The 22,055-nt window shown below is 41.5% G+C and overlaps 1 protein-coding gene across 9 annotated transcripts in view; it reads right to left on the bottom strand.

Annotated features, from left to right (window-relative positions):
• LOC143274602 (cilia- and flagella-associated protein 46-like) overlaps positions 1-22,055 on the bottom strand; it is a 110,939-nt gene that overhangs the window by 12,122 nt on the left and 76,762 nt on the right. For 3 of the 9 annotated variants that reach the window (XM_076578471.1, XM_076578496.1, XM_076578487.1), the window contains 14 exons: positions 20,995-21,212; positions 19,942-20,020; positions 19,202-19,288; positions 17,821-18,039; positions 16,795-16,884; positions 16,044-16,133; positions 15,048-15,230; positions 13,135-13,232; positions 11,378-11,466; positions 5,998-6,182; positions 5,164-5,282; positions 3,352-3,590; positions 2,633-2,647; positions 1,114-1,128 (listed from right to left, as the gene is read on the bottom strand). In XM_076578471.1, coding sequence (XP_076434586.1) covers positions 1,114-1,128; positions 2,633-2,647; positions 3,352-3,590; positions 5,164-5,282; positions 5,998-6,182; positions 11,378-11,466; positions 13,135-13,232; positions 15,048-15,230; positions 16,044-16,133; positions 16,795-16,884; positions 17,821-18,039; positions 19,202-19,288; positions 19,942-20,020; positions 20,995-21,212 — 1,726 coding nt within the window. The remainder of the gene's footprint in view (positions 1-1,113; positions 1,129-2,632; positions 2,648-3,351; positions 3,591-5,163; positions 5,283-5,997; positions 6,183-11,377; positions 11,467-13,134; positions 13,233-15,047; positions 15,231-16,043; positions 16,134-16,794; positions 16,885-17,820; positions 18,040-19,201; positions 19,289-19,941; positions 20,021-20,994; positions 21,213-22,055) is intronic. The other 6 variants (XM_076578483.1, XM_076578504.1, XM_076578477.1 and 3 more) reach the window with 3 other exon arrangements.

Raw genomic sequence — 22,055 nt, 5'->3', positions numbered from 1 at the left:
ACAAGCCTATCGCATTTCCGATTGCATCAAGTTATTTCTCACCAAGGTTTAGAAGAATTACAGAATACCTCTGTGATGTGACCTCATCTGAAATTATGCTCAATATCAAAAGAAAATATTTATGTGATATATATAATCATAATATAAATGATGATAATAATATATGTGAAAATATATATGTATATATATATATATATATATATATATATATATATATATATATATATATACACACACACACACACACATATATATGTGAAGAAAATTGGAAAACAATCTTCATTCAAACAATACATAAATGAATTTATCATGAGGTAAAGACCTTTCTTTCTTGTGTTTTTGCTTTGTGTCTTTTTATTTTGTTCTTTTAAAAAGAAGGAATCATTTATGATTCCTTTGATGTGTTTCAGAGAAGGTCACAAGTAGAAAGTACTCAAACAGTAGGTATTGCTTAGTTGAGCATTTAAGAGAGAAAGTGCTTGAAACAAAGAAACATGACAACCTGTACAAATTCATATCATATGATTCAAAATTAGATCATACAGATTTCTTAGTTCCAGAATACATATTTGATGTTGTTTCATACATTGTATAAATACTGACCGTGTGCATGCACATGCACACACACTCATGCACACACACACAGGCACACTTAATGTACACACACACATACACACACACAGTCACATGCACACACACACATACACATGCACACAGAGTCTCACACACACACACACACACATACACATGCACACAGTCTCTCTCTCTCTCTCTCTCTCTCACACACACACACATACACACAGAGTCACACACACACACACACACACACACACACACACACAGAAAGTCACACACACATATACACACACACACACACACACAAACACTGCTGATCTGATCCACATGATAGTTACTTTGTTGTTAAAAGCTACAGCTGCAATGCTCGCCGCTACACAAGAGTTGTTAGATTATATGCAAAGATCACAGATGTCACTATAGAAATCATGTACACAGGAACTCATAAAGCAGTAGAAAGATAGTAAACAAGGCTACAATTATATGTCTATTCAACAGCGTTAAGTAAGAAAGGTCTTTCTTTGTTTTCTTCTTTACCTAATTCTTGCGAGTCTGAAATTGTAATAACACGCATATTCATTCACTGGAGTCAAAGGCAATGTAATTAAATTATACAAATGGATACATCAGAGTCTAAAGGACAAAACGCTGGGTGGGAAGCGGAGATCTATTCAGCATGCAAAACCGCGCAAAAGCGCAAGAACATCTGTTTGCAAGAAATACTGTATATGATAAGTCATACAAAACGAAACCTTTTTTCTGTCAAAAAAACTGGTTAACTGACAAAAGGTACATGATTTGCTGCATTGTTATCTGCATAAATGGTCCCAGAAGCATAGTTGCAAGCATAAATGCCATGTGAAATTAATCTTCAAAGAAGAAATATTAATATGAAAGTGAAGAAAAAAAAACAAATTGTTCAACACATCAATGTGGGGGAAATAGATTACTAAATGTATATCATAAATAAACCTCCCTCCCCCCACCTCCCCTACTCCCTAAACCCATCCACTGTATAGCCAGCCTTTATAAAATGGAAAAAAAAAAAAAAAAAAATCAGAGAATCAAGTCTTGTTTCCCAAACAGAACATCACAGAAAATTCTACCCTGGCTGTTACTGGTACTTTCTGGTCAGACAACTTGAGGAGAGGGGCTGGAAGGATTACAGGTCTGCTGATTGATATATATATATATATATATATATATATATATATATATATATATATATATATATATATATATATATATACCAGGCCTCAAAATACCCCCCCCCATCTGCTTGTCCAGGACAACTAAACCTTCTGGCAAACAAGTGGAAATGCTCTCTCTCTCTCTTCCTCTCTCTCTCTCTCCACTTGTCCGTTGGGCAGCCTTTTTAAATTTTTTTTTTTTTTTTTTAATACTGTTTCTGAGCATCCAGCTTTCAGTGCAGACTAATCCCATCCTACTCTCTTCACCTTAGCACCTCCCCTTCACCCCATCCTGGTTTTTCTTGTCCTGTAATACATATGATACTGCTCATATAATGAATTAGGTCTGCTGGCTTGGCACTGCGCTTAACCTTAAGGTAGTTACTTTTATTAATTGTCGCTTTACTATGGAACTCAGATATTTGTTGGGATTTTTTTTTGGGGGGGTGTGGGGAGTGTGGGGAGGGAGGGGGTGAGACAAGAAGATTTTTTTTTTCTTCATATCCCCAGGACAAGAAAAGAATATCTGGGAATTTCTAGCCCTGTATACTGCACATATTCTGGTAGTTTGTTCTGTTACTGTTCTGATACATCACGTGTGGGGACCTTACATATCTGCGAACTCTCTTTTTTTTTTATGTTGTATTCCAAAACATATAAAGCCTGGCCATACATAGGACAGGACTTTATCAAACAGTCATGATAAGACGCTGGGGTTTGAAATTCATGAAGATTCTCATATGCTCAAGTAAAGTGGTATGCAGAAGTTTTGGCTTCCAAGAGCACTAGCTTGACAAAGAAAGAAGAGAAAGAGAGAGCAAGAGCATGCCAGAAACAGTTCAGGAATGACAAACCACACTCTTCACCTTTAGGAGGGGCATCTGAAAATTCAGTGATGGTTAAGATGAACATAATAAAATTTATTAAAAAAAAAAAAAAATAAATTTAAAAAAAAGATGAAAGAAAGGTTGGATCACACAGTGCATACTGTGAAAACTAAAGTGTACTGATCACTCGTGATTGTGCAAGACAGGAAGGCTACACATGAAGTCAAACACACTGTGCTGGATATACACCCACACCGTTATTTCCACGCACTGGTTGTGAATTGCTGCTGAAAGCAGTCATCCTTCCCTAACGCGTCACTCAATTTATAGCTTATTTTCTATATTTCCAGGGCAACATACAGATAATTTCTCCACACAGGAGTTGAATTCCTCCAATTATTGACCACATACTAAAGAAGCAATGTTGGAACTCTTATGTAACATCACTTTGCTTGAAAAATACACAGTGCATAGTTGTAACAATGTAAACTGAAAGGAATGTGGAGTTATGTTGTATGATTCATTTTCTTATGCATCATGTAAATATTTTGTCATGCCAAAAATAGTGAATTAAATTTGAACATGAGTGAACAGCAAAGAACTTTTTTGTTGTCTTCTTACCCAAATCAATAAGAGAATCTAAATGACTCTTTACAAAGCAGCACAGAACTTTTTTCCCCTCTTACCCAAAGCAACTGACTGAATAATTCAAACAATTTTCCATAACAGACCACCCTACACACTCATTCATTACCCACCAGAGTTCATGCCCTGATGAATGCGATGGTAGAGGAACTGGAGAGAGAAGTCGCGGGACAGGGAGGTGATTCCGTCGGCCTGCAGACAGGACAAGGCCTCCAGGGGGAGCTCCAAGAGGTCGGCATCAGCCAGCAGGATGACGCACTCATTGCCTGCGTCCTTGTCTTTGTCCTTGTCCTTGTCCTTGTGACTGTCCTTTGTGATGTTGCCCGTGCTTCCTACGGGACTGTATGTGGCGCTGAAAGAACATGTGTACGTTGTTTGGTAACTGTATCAATTTCATGAGGGAGAAAACAATGAATATTGCAATAATAACAATAATATTGATAACAATAATAATAATAATGATAATGCAGAAACTGATAATGATAATAATAAGAGTATATAGCGCTTTCAAACCTCTTGAAGTGTTTTATAATAATATGTCAGTCAGATACAAAGCACACAAGAACACACACACACAATCACCCCCCCCCCCCCAAAAACCCTTGTCCACACACACATGCATACACAAACTCACGCACAAACATGCAGGGAAGAAATGGATGTTGGTCCATAGAACACAGTTATGGAATAGACTGCTTTTATTATGAAGAGATGCTTGAAAAGGAATGTTTTCAGATTTGTTTTTAAAGACTAGAGTGAGGGACTGTGACAGACTGTTCACAATCTGTTGACACTGTTTCCATTCTTTTCATGTGTTTTGTCTCCATCTTGAGCTTGAGCAAATCAAAATCAAGGAGACTTCTTCATCTGTGTTTGTGAGCAACAGCTTCCATGAGCAGTCATTTGCACAGAGGACTTTGTACCTGTATACATAGGAACAGCAAGCGTTGCTCTTTGAAAATAAACAACTTCATGCAAAAACAAACAAAAATGCTGTCTAAAAAAAAGAAAAAAAAAAGGAATTTTCCAGTCCATTCATAAACCATTCATTTCACATGTTTGATGGAACAACAGTAACAACAGCAGAAGAAATGTGCACATCCAATGGTGAGCATTAATTTCAATTTTAATTAAGACCCATTTTTCTTTTCTTTCCCAGTACTGTTTATAAATTTACATGTTGTGCTAGTTGATGGGAAGTGCTCTGCGGTTTTCATTTCGAGTTCTGTGCCTTTCATCAGGTAAAAGTAATTGCCATGGTTAATCAGGGACCAGGCTCTGTTTACATCCTAATTCATCACCGAAAAGTTCTAGTCTGTTGACTCATTCTGCTGTAAAAACCTGAGCGCTGCTCAGGCGCCAGTGTGAACAGTTTTGTGGCAATAATATGATGATAAGGATAGTTATGTATGTAACATTTTACCTGTATGACCGTTTTGTTTATTTACCCCACCATGTAGTCAGCTATACTCGGGGGTATGCATGCTGGGTATGTTCTTATTTCCATAACCCACCAAACTATGGCAGATTACAGGATCTTTAACATACGTTATCTGATCTTCTCCGTGCATATACAAATGAAGGGGGGTCAGGCACTAGCAGGTCTGCACATATGTTGACCTGGGAGATCAGAAAAATCTCCACCCTTTACCCACCAGGCACCATTACCGAGATTCGAACCCGGGTCCCTCAGATTGAAAGTCCAATGCTTTAACCACTCAGCTATTGCACCCGTCACAGGCACAGGCAAGGGATCCTAATTCATCAAACTTGTCTATTGACCTTAAAACCTTGCACTTACAATTATGGAAGGGACATGATAAACAAATTGTGCAGTTTCAGTATTTTCTAACACTTTTTTGAAAGTTTTGTTTATGACCATACGACAGTTATAAAATCAAGCTTGCGTGTGTGTTTTTTCTTACCGCAGGGCGGTGTCAACAGCAGCCATGACAGGTTTGAGGTAGGTCTCCATGGCGGCCACCAGTTCCCTGAACTCCTCTTCCAGCATCTGTTCTTCATCCCCACTGGCCTCCATCAGCATCTGTGTGCAGGTGGTCATCTGGTTGTTGTTGTTGTTGTTGTTGTTGTTGTTGTGTGTGTGTGTGTGTGTGTGACCTAGACCACCTGCCTGCTCTCCCACCCCCTCCTGTGGGACTACCCCCCAGCCCCCACATGCTGCAATCGGATCCACCCCCTGCCCCAGGATCCACCCCCATCTTCCAGGATCCACTCCCATCCTCCAGGATCCACCCCCATCTTCCAGGATCCACCCCCTGCCCCAGGATCCACCCCCATCCTCCAGGATCCACCCCCATCTTCCAGGATCCACCCCCTGCCCCAGGATCCACCCCCATCTTCCAGGATCCACCCCCTGCCCCAGGATCCACCCCCATCCTCCAGGATCCACCCCCATCTTCCAGGATCCACCCCCCATCCTCCAGGATCCACCCCCTGCCCCAGGATCCACCCTTGCCCCAGGATCCACCCCCATCCTCCAGGATCCACCCCTGCCGCAGGATCCACCCTTGCCGCAGGATCCACCCCCATCCTCCAGATCCATCCCCTGCTCCAGGATCCACTCCAATCCTCCAGGATCCATCCCCCTCTCTTGGGATCCACCCCCTCCCCCAGGATCCATGCCCCTCAGGATCCACCCTGCTCTCCTCAGATCTACCCCCCTGCCCCAGATTCCACCCAACACCCCCACACATGGCCAAGGATCCCCGGCCCGACTCAGCAGTGGGGGACCATCAGACCTTGGGCAGCTTCTTGGTGTCGTCCAGGTTCTCCAGCATCTTCTGCCTCTGGGCGGCCTGGGTGCGCTGGTACTCCTGCTTGAGGAGGAAGGCCTGCACGCTCTGCTTGTGCTGGCTCCACTTGCTCTTCATCTCCTGCAGCAGCTGGGGGCTGGTCTCCGAGCCAAAGATCTTGGCGCGGTTACCTGCCCAGGAGGGACCCGCACTCACAGTGAGGATGTTTGTTTGCTTGTTGTTGTTGTTTTTAACATATCAGTTACCTTTTTTTGTTTTTCTCTCTCTTTTTTGTTACTTTATCTCTCTTCTTGGCTCAAACAATTTTTGTTGTTTTTTGTTTGTTTTGGTTTTGTTTGTTTGTTTGTTTTTCAACTTTGTCAAAACTGGATTGACTGATTCTTGTTTTTTGTAGTTGTTTTTGTTAACATTTTACTGTTCAGTTTCCACAATCACGGGGTCTTAGTAAACTGGCTGAAGAGCAGGGGATACCAGGAGGGAGGGAGGGAGGGAGGAAGGACAGAGGCAGAGCCAGCACTTCTTTCATATCTTTGAACCATTCCGGATGTTTGGCTTTCGTTGTTTGTTTTTTGTTTTTTTAAAAATCTTTTTATTTTATTTTCTAAACATTATAATCTGTCTTTGCTTAGAGAAAAAAAGAACAAGACAGGTGCCAGGCAAAGCAAGATGGCCACTGTCATGAATGGCATTCTTCATTATATAATTTATCCCAAGGAGGCTGATGTCTGCTTAATTATGGAGCAGCCCCCCCCCCCTCCTCCACCCCCCCCCTCCCAAAAAAAAGAAGTAAAAAACAATAAATGTATTCATATAGCTCAGAAACAAATCAAAGCACTTTCACATCCAACTTTCACATGCATGCATAACTCACGAAAAAAAAGAGATAACTCTGAAACAAAGGGATAACTTTGAAACAAAGGGAAGAAAGACATATCATAAATGTATGTAGACAGAAGGCTAGAGTAACGATGGACAGAAGAAGGGAGGGTATAGAGCAACTACTTAGGAAAGAGGTAGATTCTAAGGTAAGACTTGAAAGAGCTGAGCAAAGGGATTTGATGAAGCAAAAGAGATTGTTTCAAGTGTCAGGTTCAGAGACAATCAAAGAGCAGTGGACGATTGTTGAGTGTTTGAATTTACGAATGCAGAAACTAAGTGGATCTGAAGCTGAAGGGTCTTGTCTGTTTCAGCATTTTGGATGACCTTACCAAATAAGGCAGCCACTATCCATCCATTAATTTTTGTTTTAAAAGAAAGAAAGCGAACGATAGCAATGACTCCAAGTCCGTAATCTGGAGAAAAAAAAAAGCAGAATAAAATGCAGATGCCTGGCGAAAAATGAATCCTGTCATGTCAATTAATTCCTGCAATACATGTACGTGGGAAATGGACTTCTGATCCATCGTTCACCAGTGATCAGGGTTCAAGACCCCAGTTCAGCATGGTGTTGTGTCACTGGGACAGGCACTTTACTGTGACATTCCTCCATCCACTCAGGCGTGAATGGGTACCTGACTTTGGTTTCTGAAGGTTGAAGCAGAAAGAGGAGAGGACTGGACCCTGCCTTCCTGTGCTGAACCCTAGACGCAGATGACATCAATTCACTGATCCCATGGCCATTATGCGACCTTTAACCTTTTAAACTTTCAATATATGTAACAACGGCAGTTAAAAACTTCAGAGAAACAGTGTGAGACATGTGCAAGGATCGATTTTTTTTCCTTCCCAGAAAGCATGATTTAAAAAAAATTAAAGTATTCCGCTATATTCATACTGTGTTTGGGGCCTACTGCTTTATAAAGACTGGCCATCAGATTGCTTCACTCAGTGTAACTCTGTACTTTTGTGGTCTCTGTTTCAGTCAATACTGCATCAACTGTGATTCTGTTACATGCAACGACAAATGTCCCTGAGAAGAAAGTCTGATGCAAAGACACCAATATATGCATATGCCACAACCAAGCCATGGAGAAGTCACAGAAAACTACAGAAATAACCATATAACGAGCAAGAATACCAGATATATGTGTACTAGTCTAGAAACAGTTATGATATAATCAGTATGAATAGTGGATAAAACTGTATCTTCTATAGTATTATGTCATGACACAATAAAACAGCAAAGCTAAAAGAAAAAACAACTGATTCCATTTTCATGGAGTTACGTCTGAAACATATACCTGGTAATCAAATCTAAAAGGAGGACTTTCATATGATAGGTTGTATAAGAATTGATCACATAGGCAGGGATAATTTAAGGAAGTATGTTATTTAAATGTTGTTCTTTTTTCATGCTGAAAAAGCAGACATTTAAAATCTTGACAGTAGTATTTTCAGGAATGTACACCTGTTGGAAAACTTCTATCTAAAGGGAGGATATAAATGAATAAATGATCACTGCAGACATCTTTTCAAAAAGGCTATGTTAAAAACAACCATAACTTTAGAACAAAGAAATCATTGTAGGAAGGCTGCATTTGAAACTGATAAAATGAAATTAGAACAAAGGAATCTTTTTTAAAGAAGACTGTTAGATACAACGAATTTAGGAGGGAAAAAATTCACAAGACTTCACAAAAATAGAGCAACTGAAGAAAAAGAGATCTTTTTTTGGTAGGATGTGTTAAAAAAATGGTAATAAAAACTTGAACAAAGGAATATTTCAAGGAATGCTATGTTAAAAACTGATCAATTAATTTTGAATGGAGTTATCTGTCCAGGAAGGCCGTATTAGAAACCAATATTTATAAATGAATGAAGGAATCTCTTTAGAAAGGCTGTGTTAGAGACTAATCAATGAATTTTGAACAAAGGTATCTTTGTTGGAAAGCTATGTTAAAACAGGAAATATGAATCTGAACAAAAACTAATAATTAAAAAAAAAAGAGAGAGATTTTTCTATAAATGATGTGTTATAATCTGATCGATATATTCTGGACAATTTTTTTCCCTCAAGAAGGCTGTTGAGTTATTGAAAAAAAGGGGGGGTGAATAAAACTGAAACGAAAGGTATCATTTTAGGTATGCTATGTATGAGTAAAAACTTGAATAAAAGAATCTCTTTGGGTATCTCTCATTGAGGTGAACAAAAATTGGAAAAAGGACTCTCTTTAGGTACGCTGTATATGGGAAAATAAAAATGGAACAATGGAATCATTTTAAGTATGCTGTATATGAGCAAATAAAATGGGAACAAAGAAATCATCTTAGGCATGCTGTGTATGGGTAAATAAAACTGGAACAAAGGAATCAATTTTGGTATGCTGTATATCAGTAAATAAAACTGGAACAAAGAAATTTTTTTTAGTTATGTTGAACATGTATATGGGTAAATAAAGCTGGAACAAAGGAATCTCTTAAGGTGTGCCATACATGAGTAAATAAAACTGCAACGAAGGAATCTCTTTGTGTATCTTGCATACGAGCAAATCAAACTGGAACAAAGGAATTTCTTTAGGTATGCTGTGTATGGGTAGATAAAATTAGTACAAAGGAACCACATTAGGCATGCCATATATGGGTAAATAAAACTAGAAGAAAAGAATTTCTTTATTATGATGTATATGGATAAATAAAACTAGAGCAAAGGAATCTCTTTGGGTATGCTGTATATGGGTAAATAGAACTGGAACAAAGGAATCTCTTTATGCATGGTGTATAAGGATTGATAAATATGGAAACAAGGTAATCTGCAGCATACAGCTGCCTTTAACACCAAAACTGGTGTGTCCATCTGACAAAGAAGAAGAACAACAAAGGAATCTCTTTAGGTATGCTGTATATGGGTAAATGGAAATCGAAACAACTGAATATTTTTAGGTATACCAATATATGACTTGATAAAAACTGGAACAAAGGAATCACTTTAGGTATGCTGTATATGACTAAATAAAACTGGAACAACGGAACATTTTTATTTATGCTGTGTGTGGGTAAATGAAATTGAAACAAAGGAATCTCTTTAGGCATGATGTATATGGGTAAATAAAACTGGAACAAAGGAAGCTCTTTACACATGGTGAATATGACTAAATATAACTGGAACAAAGGAATTTCTTAAGGTATGCAGTGCATGGGTAAAAGAAATTAGAACAAAGGAATTTCCTTAAGCAAACTGTACACGGGTAAATAAAACTGGAACAAAGGAATCACTTTTGGTGTGCTGTCTGTGAATAAATGAAACTTGAACAAAGGAACTTCTTTGTGTATATTGCATATGAGTAAATAAAACTAGAACAAAGGAACGTTTTTAGACATGCTTTATATGAGTAAATAAATTGGAACAAACGAATCTCTTTATGTATGCCGAGAATTTGTAAATAAAACTGGAACAAATGAATCTCTCTAGGCATCCTGAGAAATGATAAATAACACTGGAACGAGTGAATCTCTTTAGTTATGCTGTATATAGGCAAATAAAAATTGGAACAAAGGAATATCTTTTGATATGCTTTATATGACTACATAAAATGGCACAAAGGAATCTCCCTGGATAGTCTGCATATGAGCAAATAAAACTGGAACATAGAAATCTCTTTAGGTATGCTGTATATGACTCTTTTATGAGTAAATAAAACTGGAACAAAGGAATTTGTTTTAAGGCATGCTGTATCAAAATTTTTCCCCAGATGGCTCTGTTAATATAAAAAATATTTATAAAAAAAACCCAACAAAATTCAAATGAAAGAGGTTTTTTTGTGTTTTTCATTTTTCAGGCAGACAATGAGAAGAGGGAATACCAAAGTATCATGCCATCACCAACACTTACCATCACCGTCTTCAGGACTAGTGTTGTTTTCTGATGAGAGAAAGCATTCATGGCATCCGGGTCACGTAATGTGACAAACAATATAGCTTACAACACAATACTTGGGAAGATCCTAACAGTGTCTAATTACAGGTGATATGTAGTGCTGCATTCAACGCCATCTGTTGCAACTACATGGAGATAACAATAATGACTTTCCCACTTTTTCATGTTCATTTCTTAAATATAACTGAACATATAAACAAACACACACACAAAATAAACAAACATGCAAATAAACAAACAATACATGCCACTATGGTTTTGCTGTACAAGTACTCTTAAGATCACCCCCCCCCTCCCCCCACCCCTCCAGTACCACTATTTCTACACTATCTGTATCTGTATGTGTATAATCATGTTGAGAGATACAATCCGCCATAAAGTTAGAAAGATGGAGGGAGAGCAAGCAAGAGAGAGAAAGAATGGCGAACATCATAGACTCAGGGACAGACAGAAACGTCACTGAAAACAAACACAAATGAAACAGAAAAATACAAACAACAATAACGATGCAGAGCACTTCACACCACTGTTGCCAACAAGTGCTGTACTCACTTGAAGCAGCAGCCAGCTTTGTGTTGCCCTTCCCTTTCTCACCACCGACAGCTTTGGGTTTGTCCAACACAGCACCAAACAGAAAATCTCTGTGGAAAAAAACAACAACACAACATATAGTGGGAAATTAACCCTGTCACAGCTCGCGGACTGATGGCTGGGAGGACGCGGGTTCGAATCCCAGCAGAGGTGGGTTTTTCAGCCCGTGGCCGGCTCCTACCCAGAGTTGAGTGTGCTGTGGGCTTAAATGGGGAGACTGGGACCACACAGTCGAGTGTCATCCACTTCAAGGATGCGTCTTTGGGTGTGTTGCTCTGATTACCTGACCAACACTGCAAGTGTCTGTATCTCTCGGGCCTGGTTAACGCCGGGATATCATTATGACAGGAAACGTAGAGTACAGCCTTGTCACACAGTCCCAAACCAAAATGGACCTCCATAGCAACATCATCATCATCATCGTCATCCTCCTTCTCCTTCATCGTCATCAATATAAACAAAATAGTCTCAAAGTCTGTGGCCTTTCATGCCCTGCTCTCATGGTGACCTCAGTTTCGATGCCCCTCCACTTCCGTGCTTGGGGTGAGTCCTGTCAATGTCATCAGTGTCGGCAGATTCATGGGGGGGGGGGGGGGGGCTGTTGTTTGAGGGACGTGGTGGCGGTCTCCACTCTAGGAGAGACACTCACTCAGTCTGGCTCCGCGACTAAGCCATTATTGTCATTAGTAGGGGGCTTAGTAGGTGGTGTCCTAAGTACGTTAAAACAGAACAGGCACCACTGAACACCACCGAAGTGACTCAGCAGCAGTGCAGGGTCTCCTCTGGTGTGTGGCCTCCAGGTGACCTAACATCGATGGTTCCCTGTGGACTGCCGACGCTGGAACTGCGACGGACGAACCCGAGTGTGGCCATGTATGGGGGAATCTAAAATGAGCGGCATGGGAGTAATGCCACTGAAACGGCGCAGATGATGGGGCAGCAAAAAAAAACAAACAAAAAAACCCTGTCACAGCTGAACCTTGATGAAATGAGATCAATGCGGAGAAGACTTGAAATACAGTTACAACTTTTTACATGTTTTTCAGTAATGTGATGGATTTTTTTGCTGAACAAAAGTGATGCTGTCCGCAGCGGAAAAGTCCAAATACAGAGTGATGACTGACAGGTAAGCTCAGTCTCATTCAGTGACAGGTGACAACCCTTCACTGATGAGTAAACTTATCAGCAGCATCGAGGGGCTAAGCAGTTAACGTCAAGGACTGATGACCAGGTAGTGTGAATTTTAAACTCTATCAGAGGCATATCATCAGATTTTGTTGTTGTTGTTGGTGGTGGTGGTGGTGGTGGCAGTGGTGTTCCTGGCTAGGTGAGTGTATGATCATGTCAGACAGGATGACTTGGATCACATGACCAAGTATTATCCATTCAATGGATGCACGTTTGAGACTGATGCTCAAATTTCCGCCTCACCAACACTCAAGGCATCTGAACAAATGGGTGTGGGCGTTGTTGCTGCTGTGTTTGGGAAGAAATATATGGATGATTACCATTATTAACTTTTTTTACAACAAAAACTCTTTTGATCAGAAAATACTGGCTCCAGTTCTCACAACCCCAGTATTCATACTACACATTATCTCTCTAGCAGAGAATGTTGAACAAGGAACAACACACCCCCTCTTTTCCTAAAAAAAAGCATGTCATGTTCAAACAGTAACTGTGTTATCTGACAGACAGGAGAGGATGGGGGGGCTCACTTCTTTGGGGAGTGCTGAAGGATGACAAAGTTGAAGTTGGGAGGAAACTCCTTCAGCAGGTCCATGTGGTTGGGAAGCACTTCCAGCAGTCTCCACGCCTGTCAATGGGAAACAAACAAACAGGTGGGAACTGAGGTGGACAGACACTTACACACAGACAGACACAACAAGCCAGCATGCATGGACATATGCATTTGTCATACCCACAGAAAGACTGCCGGACATCAATATATGCATATACATATATGTCATACCCACAGAAAGACTGCCAGAGATCAATATATGCATATACAGATATGTCATACCCACAGAAAGACTGCCAGAGATCAATATATGCACATACATATATGTCATACCCACAGAAAGACTGCTGGATATTAATATACCCATGTACACTTTCACGTATGTGTACAAACACAGATGTCTATCTATTACAGGTAGGCAGACATGTACAAATAATAATAATAATAATAATAATGGTATCTATATAGCGCTGAATCTTATGCAGAGACAAATCAAAGCGCTTTCGCACCAGTCATTCACATGCATGCATAACTCTATAACTGTAGAAACTAAAGACAAGGAAGGGCAGGCAAGGGAGGCTATTTTGGGAAGAGGTGGGTTTTAAGGCCAGACTTGAAAGAGCTGAGTGTGGAGACTTGACGAAGCGAAAGAGGAAGTTCATTCCAATCGCAAGGTCCAAAGACAGAGAAAGAATGGCGGCCAACGGTCGAGTGTTTGAATCTGGGTATGAGTAAACAGAGTGGATCTGAAGCCGATCATGGTGAGCGAGATGGAGTGTAGAGGTGAAGGCAGCTGCAGAGATAGGAAGGGGCAGTTTTGTGAATGTATCTATAACATAGAGTGCTGATCTTGTACTTTATTCGGTGTGAGACAGGGAGCCAGTGGAGATGTTGCAAAAGAGGAGTGATGTGCTCAGATCTTTTCTTTCTGAGGACGAGTCGGGATAATAATATATGCAAATACACTTTCATGTATGTACACATGTACTGACAATTCCTTAACACTGAAAAAACAAAGACATGAGTCCAAACACAGACTGACTGATAAAGAAAGACAGGAAAGGAAAAAGAAAAAGAGAAAAGTTCACATTCTTCCATGGAATGACATCCTCGTAGACACAGTGTTTGATCAGAAATGCCAGGTTCATTTCTCACAAGAACCAGGATTTTCAACGCCACTCTACCCCCACCCACCCCTAACTCCTTGCCCCAAACTAGACTTTGAGTGGTGGTTCGGTGCTAGTCTTTTAAATTGAGGTCCAAAGTGCAGCATAAACTTAATGCACAAAAAAGAACCCATGGCAGTGACAGAGAAATGCACCTTTTTTTGAAAAATCAACTTTTGTTAAAAAACAAATACATCAACATCAACACTGCATCAGACCCTCACAAATACTGCATCAGACCCTCATGAACAATGGAACAGACACTCATGAACACCGTATCAAACCAACACTGCATCAGTTCCTCATGAATACTGTATCCGACTCACCAACACTGCATCAGACACTCAACACACACTGTATCAGACCCTCTCGAACACTGTATCAGACCCTCACGAACACTGCATCAGACCAACACTGCATCAGACACTCACCAACACTGCATCAGACACTCACCAACACTGCATCAGACACTCACAAACACTGCATCAGACCCTCACAAACACTGGATCAGACCCTCACTGCATCAGACCAACACTGCATCAGACCCTCACAAACACTGCATCAGACCCTCACAAACACTGCATCAGATCAGACCCTCACAAACACTGCATCAGACCCTCACAAACACTGCATCAGACCCTCACAAACACTGTACTGGACAGATAAGCAGTGTCTTCACCATTCTGCCACCTCCCCCCAAAAGGCGTACACCCACGCGGCCTACCTGCCAGTCCTTCTCCAGGCTGTGTGTGACGGAGGTGCACACGGTGCCGGTGCCCAGGTTGGTGGACAGGTGGTCCCTCAGCATGCCGCGCCGCTGGTGCAGCAGGGCCGCCAGCCGGGAGGTCATGGGGTCGCGCTGCGCCTGGTACAGGATCTCCTCCAGCCGCAGGGATGTCTGGCAGCTCTGTGTGGGGGTGTGGAGGGTGTGAGGGGCATGGGGTGGGAAGGGAGGGGGGGAATAGGAGGGTGGGGGGGAAGAGGGAGAGGACGGCGAGGTTAGGGAGTATGGGAGAGGAGGGGGTAGAGGGGGAGAGGAAAAGGTGGAGGGTGATTTGAGGAAGGGGTTGAATTTGTCTGTTTATTTATTTATTTATCTACTTATTTATGTATCTATTTATTCATTTATTTGTTTGCTTTATATGTCTGTCTGTCTGTTGGTCTATCTGTCTATCTATCTATCTGTTTGTCTATCTATTCATTTTATTCAATTACTTTCATTTCAATTCATTTCAATTACATCTGTTGACGTGCATTTGAATGAGCCCAGAGAAAAAAATTTTTAAAATCTTTGAAGCAGATGATAAAATCTTTTGAATCAAACTGGATTTAAAGAAGTGATGTTATAATGCATTTACCCTTTTCCTTCCTCCAAAGTAAATCTACTTATATTACTTCCCCTTGCCCAGGTAGATCGGACCAGAACTGTCAGTCAGAACAGTACGCTGTGACAGAAACATTCTAATGAGGCATTCATGATGAACAGAAACACTTAAAATCAGATTTCCTTCACAGAAATGACTGCTAGACACACTGCTGCGTGCTGTACATTCAAGACAAGTCAAGTCAAGTCAAGTTTAAGAACTCCAAAGAGAAATTAACATACGGTCATGCTGATCTTGCTCATCATGCAAATTATGTAAAATGCGCAATTAAGAGGCATGAACGTGATTAAATCAATCAAGAGATCAAACAATTTATTCAGTGTTCAAGGGCCTACCTGGAACAGTGCCAGAAACTGGGACGCCGCTGCAGGGTCAAACTGCCCACAGCACTTCACCAGTTCCAGCGCCACTTCGCTCACCACAGCCTGAAAACCATGCATGCTCCCTATGTAGTTTCTGTCTAACGTGTGCTGCTGTTTGTTGTTTTTTGTCATGACTCATTCAAGGTAAAGGAGCTGTTTCACCTTACAACATACTGAAGATCAATTGCTCGATAGGTCAACGTGAGAAAAATTACAACTCGCTACTTATCAAAACCTCACACATATGAACAACACCTTCAACACATTAAAAAAAAAAAAAAAAAAAAAAAAGAGCACTATTTTTTTTTCAAAACTGAATCTTCACTGAAAAGCAAACAAGCCCCTCTCCATCTCGCAAGCAAAGGACAAACCCTGCCCCACACAGAATTAACTGCTCTATGTGAACATGGGATGAAACATATCTGGAACAGCTAGCACATGAGACAAGGATCTGAAATTGAATATAATTACAGAAACAACAGGTACAGAAACAACAGGTCTCTTAATTCTGTCCTGTGCCCTTGCCGTCCATAGCTCAACACACACACACACACACACACACACACTACATAAAAATTTCATACACACACACACACACACACACACACACACGCACACACACACACACACATGAACATACACTTCACAAATATTTCATCCATATGCAAACACACACACACACACACACACACACACACACACACACACACAGAAGTGAACCTACCACATGCTTATTGGCCAGGGCCAGGTTCAGAGTCTGTGTCAGACACTCTGTGGCGTATGTGAAGTACAGCTTGGACTGCTCATGTTGTTGCTGGAACACAAAAGGTCCATCCATGGACAACATCAACATCATCATCATCTAACATCATCATTATTAATATCTAACATCAACATCATCATTATGAATATCTAACATCAACATCATCATCATCTAACATCATCATTATTAATATCTAACATCAACATCATCATTATGAATATCTAACATCAACATCATCATCTAACATCAGCATCATCATTATCATCATCTAACATCCATCATCTAACATCAACGTCATCAAACATCAACAACATCATCATCTAACTTCCATCATCTAACATCAACACAATTATCATCAATCTATAAATATCAATAACAGTAATAATAATATTAACGAATTTTTACAGCACCAAATCTCGTGCAGAAACAAGTCACAGCGCTTTCACAGCCAACATGCATAACTCTGATGGAACAAAGGGATGAAAGACAAAGCATATGTGCACGTAGACAGAAGGCTAGACAGAAAAACAATGGACAGAAAAAAGGGAGGGTATGGAGGAGCACACATATCGCTCGTGAACAGAGGTTTTAAAAATTGGAACATTATCACACACACAATTCCATATAACTGCAGCTTTGATTCAGCATCAGTAAAACGGTGTGCACAGACCCTGTGTGTGCATAAATAAATTCACACGTGCACACATACATGGGGGAATATGCACAAACATGGAAATAAACACACATGAACATACATTAACACACACACACACAAACACACACACAAATGTGGACAAACATGTGTAGACACGCATATGGGCATCCACACACACACACACAGACACAAACAAATTCATTCCCCAAAAGCCCTAAAGGCAGTCCATAAAAAAGAGATATACAAATATATACATATATTTTTTTTTTCCCAGTAACTCTGAGACACTGGCTAAACAGCAGAGACACAAAAGAGAACCATCCACCACTTACCACCATGGTGCTGATGAGGGCGGCCTGCTTGCGGAGCTGCCTCTCCTCCTCCTCGCTCACCATCTTCTCCTTCCTCTCCTCCTCCTCTGTCATCTCTGCTGCCTCCGCACCCTCTTCCCCTTCTTCCCCACCAGCCTCCTTCTCCTTCTCTTTCTCCTTGGCCTTCTCTGCCTCTTCCGCCTCTGCTTCCTCTGCTTCTGCCTGCATCCTCAGCATCTCCTGTCAAGTGCACAGTGAAAAGTGGGAGTGCATGTCGTTGTATGATTGCTGCCAGATGGGGAAGGGTGTGATTTCTAGTGTGTGTGGTCACTGCTGGTGGCCTGTTGTAGTCATCTGGATGAGATAATAAACCGAGGTTCCATGTGCAGCAATGCACTTGGCATAAGGAAATGAACCCATGGCAATAAAAGTGGCAAACTTTGGTGGAAAAATCCACTGTGGCAGTAAAACAAATACACAAGCAGAGAGAAAACAAAAAGAAAGCAAAGGGTGACACTGCACTGTGGGGATACACTCTCCCCAGGGAGAGCACACCAAATTTCACACAGAGAAATCTGTTGTGACAAAAAGCGTTAGAAGAATGAGAAATACAACAAATATGTGGGTTATGCACGGTTCTTGTGGGTTTGTCTGTTGCTCACAAATCTGATGCCCAAACCACACATGTGATGCAGTGGGTGTCACTGGAATGTCTGGATGGGGGTATGCCAGGCTGATACTCAGTAACTGCTGAAAATAACTAAATGGAATAATGGGGCTTGGTTTCTTAGTTTATGCAATTTCTACATTCTTTTTACAGATATCTATTTCCAAGTTTAAGGGATCTCTGCATCCTTTTCACAGATATCTGTCACAGAATAATGTCTTCCTTAATTCCTTAAATCACAGAGGGAAAACAGCCACAGAAATATATACATGTATATATATATATATATATAAAGATGTAAGCAAATCTCTGTATTGGCTGCATTACTAGGAGCTCATACAATCACACAGTAGCAATGAATAAACAATAAGAGAGACTGGGGAAAATGAGACAGACAGACAGACAAAAGATTTATGCGAAGGACCCACAACCCCACAGAATCCAACCACAAACGAGACAATGAACCCCGTGACTGCTGCTGACAAGTATGCCCATCAGTGAAGGGCTGTCACCTTGCCAAGAAAAGACAGGGCTTACAGGATAGGATGTGAGTCACTACTCTGTATTCACCCTAAGACTGCATTACTTTTGTTCAAGCGAAATCGATTACACCATCGGTAAGTGCACAGACAAGTCACAATTCAAGACTCATGCCATGCTGGTCCCATTTCACCAAGCTTCAGCGGTAAAAATGTTAATGCTGAAGCTTTGTAAGCCCCCCACACATCACCATACCATTTCATGCACAAGCCACTGGGAAGGAGGGTCAGGTCCTTTGTGCTCAGCCAGAATGCGGAGACACTTGCCCAGACTGCCCAGGGCCTGAAAAACAGCACTCAGTGAAAAGTGACGTCCATGTAAATAACAAAAGCACCTGATGCCCATGCGCTGATACAAACATGCACATGCATGTTCACACATGCTTGTATGCTTGCACGAAGGCTCAGACACTCTCAATCACTCACTTACACACACATATGTACATGCACAACAATAAACACACACACACATACATATGTATAAACACCACCAAAAACACATAACACATACAAAATATACACATACATGAAAACATGCATGGATGCATGCACTCACACACACATACACACACGCACACACACACACACACACACAAACAAACATACACAAAATCCAAACAAAGAATACTGCAACATACATTGCATGCATCAAACACGTCACACATCCATGGCAAAATAATACACACCAATACAGCTGATTGTACAGTAAACATGATACAGTGTGCATTCAACTAAATTCACTTTTAACACACAAGAAACAAGTTCTGTATCTTTTCTGTGTCAAACAACACTGATTTTTTTTTTTTTTTCTTCCATCCCATAATCAGTCTGGACACATGCTTGTTTATTCTCACATTACGTAACTCGGTTTTGAACTGACTTGTTTTTTTTTTTGAAAGTCTGCACGCTCGCTCACCCCACAGGTGTGCCACTCACCCTGGCTCTCAGGTCGCTGCGACCAGCAGCTAAACTGTGCGCACCAAGAAGGGCTGCCCCGGCTTCCTCAAACCAACACCTGTTCAAAGACAGACAAACGCCCATCACAGAATTTCAAGCAGGCAAAACTCGTGAGTCTGGAACCTCTCTCAACCACTGACTGAACCTGCCCCTCTGCAGTGATTCTTTTATTTTATTTTATCAGTAATGATGATAATGATAAGAGCAGTAATAATAATAATGATGATAATAATAACAATAATAATAATGTAGATTAATGCTCACACCTCTCAGGCAGGGAATTGTGGCGTCTACAGTAAGAAGCTAAGCTTACATAAATATACATGTATCAAGAACACCATACGCAAACAAACATGTGCTCACACAAACACGCAAACACACCCGTACATGCACACACACATGAGCAGCAGAAACTCAAGAAGCACATTAGACAAAAAAAAAAGGCAGGCAGGACAGGTGTGTTTCAAGAGACTTTTTAAAACTGAAACAGGGGATCAATGTAAAAGACTGAGAAGGCAGTTTGTTCCACACGACTGAGCCAAGATAGGAGAAAGTGTGATGACCTAAGAGATCTGAAGGTTTGTACAGCTGAGGAACTAAAAGCTCTAACAGTCCTTTCTTTAAAAAAAGAAAAAGAAAAAAGCTTTTCTTTTATTCTTTCTATTTCTCTGCGTCTTTCTTTCTTTCTGTCTGTCTTATGTTTCGATCTATTACAATAATAATAATAACAGTATTCATATACTGCTGAATCTTGTGCAGAGACAAATCAAAGCGCTTTCACACCAGTCATTCGCACACACACACAACAACAAAAAGAGAATGAATATCAACTGTTCAACCCCACCCCCACCCCCCACCCCGCCCAAACACACCCCAACTCCCCCCCCCCCCCCCCCTTACCCCCAAAACACACCCCAACTCCCCCCCCCCTTCCCCCACCACAACACACAAGCCAAAAAAAAACAACACAAAACAAAACAAAACAAAACAAAACAAACAAACAAAAAAAAAAGCAACGAAAAACCCACTCACGCGCGGTTGTGGAGCCAGGCCTTGTCGGTGGGGGTGTAGGAGGGGGTCTGCCAGGTGTAGTCCTCCACCAGGCGCTGCACGGAGCTCTTGCGCTGCTCTGTCAGCTGCAGGGCCCGCAACTCCTGCACCTGGTGGCGCCCTACCTCCGCCAGCAGCTCCCCACGGCGCAGCAGCACCTCGCACAGCTCTCGCTGCACCGCCAGGCTGACGTTGCGGGTCTGTGGGGTGGGGGGCCAACCGGCACACAGGTTGGATCATGGTCATGATTATAATGATAATAGTCTGTTTTTTGTTTTTTTGTTTTTGCTGCCCCGTCATCTGCACCATTTCAGTGGCATTGCTCCCACGCCGCTCATTCCGAGTCCCCTAAACACAGCCACACCCGAGTCAGTCTGTCACACTCCCAGTGTCAGCAGTCCGCAGGGACCCAGTGTCAGCAGTCCGCAGGGAGCTATTAATGTTAGGTTGCCAGGATGCCACACACCAGAGGAGACCCTGCACTGCTGCTGAGTCACTTCAGTGGTGTTCAGTGGTGCCTGTTCTGATTTAACATACTTAGGACACCACCTACTAAGCCCCTTACTAACGACAATAATGGCTTAGTCGCAGAGCCAGACTGAGTGAGCTTCCCTCCCAGAGTGGAGACTGCCACCACGTCCCTCAAACAACAGCCCCCCATGAATCTGCCGACACTGAAGACACTGACAGGACTCACCCCAAGCACGGAAGTGGAGGGGTATCGAAACTGAGATCACCATGAGAGCAGAGCATGAAAGGCCACAGACTTTGGGACTGTTTTGATTATATGGATGATGATGAAGGAAGAGGATGATGATGACAATGTTGCTATGGAGGTCCATTTTGGTTTGGGACTGTGTGACAAGGCTGTACTCTACGCTTCCTGTCATAATGATATCCTGGTGTCAACCAGGCCCGAGAGATACAGACACTTGCAGTGTTGGTCAGGTAATTAGAGCAACACACCCAAAAACACATCTGTGACGTGGATGATACTCAACTGTGTGGTCCCAGTCTCCCCATTTAAGGTCATTGCACACTCA

The sequence above is a fragment of the Babylonia areolata genome, chromosome 2, assembly GCF_041734735.1.
Source record: "Babylonia areolata isolate BAREFJ2019XMU chromosome 2, ASM4173473v1, whole genome shotgun sequence".
Classification (NCBI taxonomy): domain Eukaryota; kingdom Metazoa; phylum Mollusca; class Gastropoda; order Neogastropoda; family Buccinidae; genus Babylonia; species Babylonia areolata.
The sequence above is the reverse complement of the archived record's forward strand: the minus strand, read 5'-3'. Positions and strand labels throughout refer to the sequence as shown.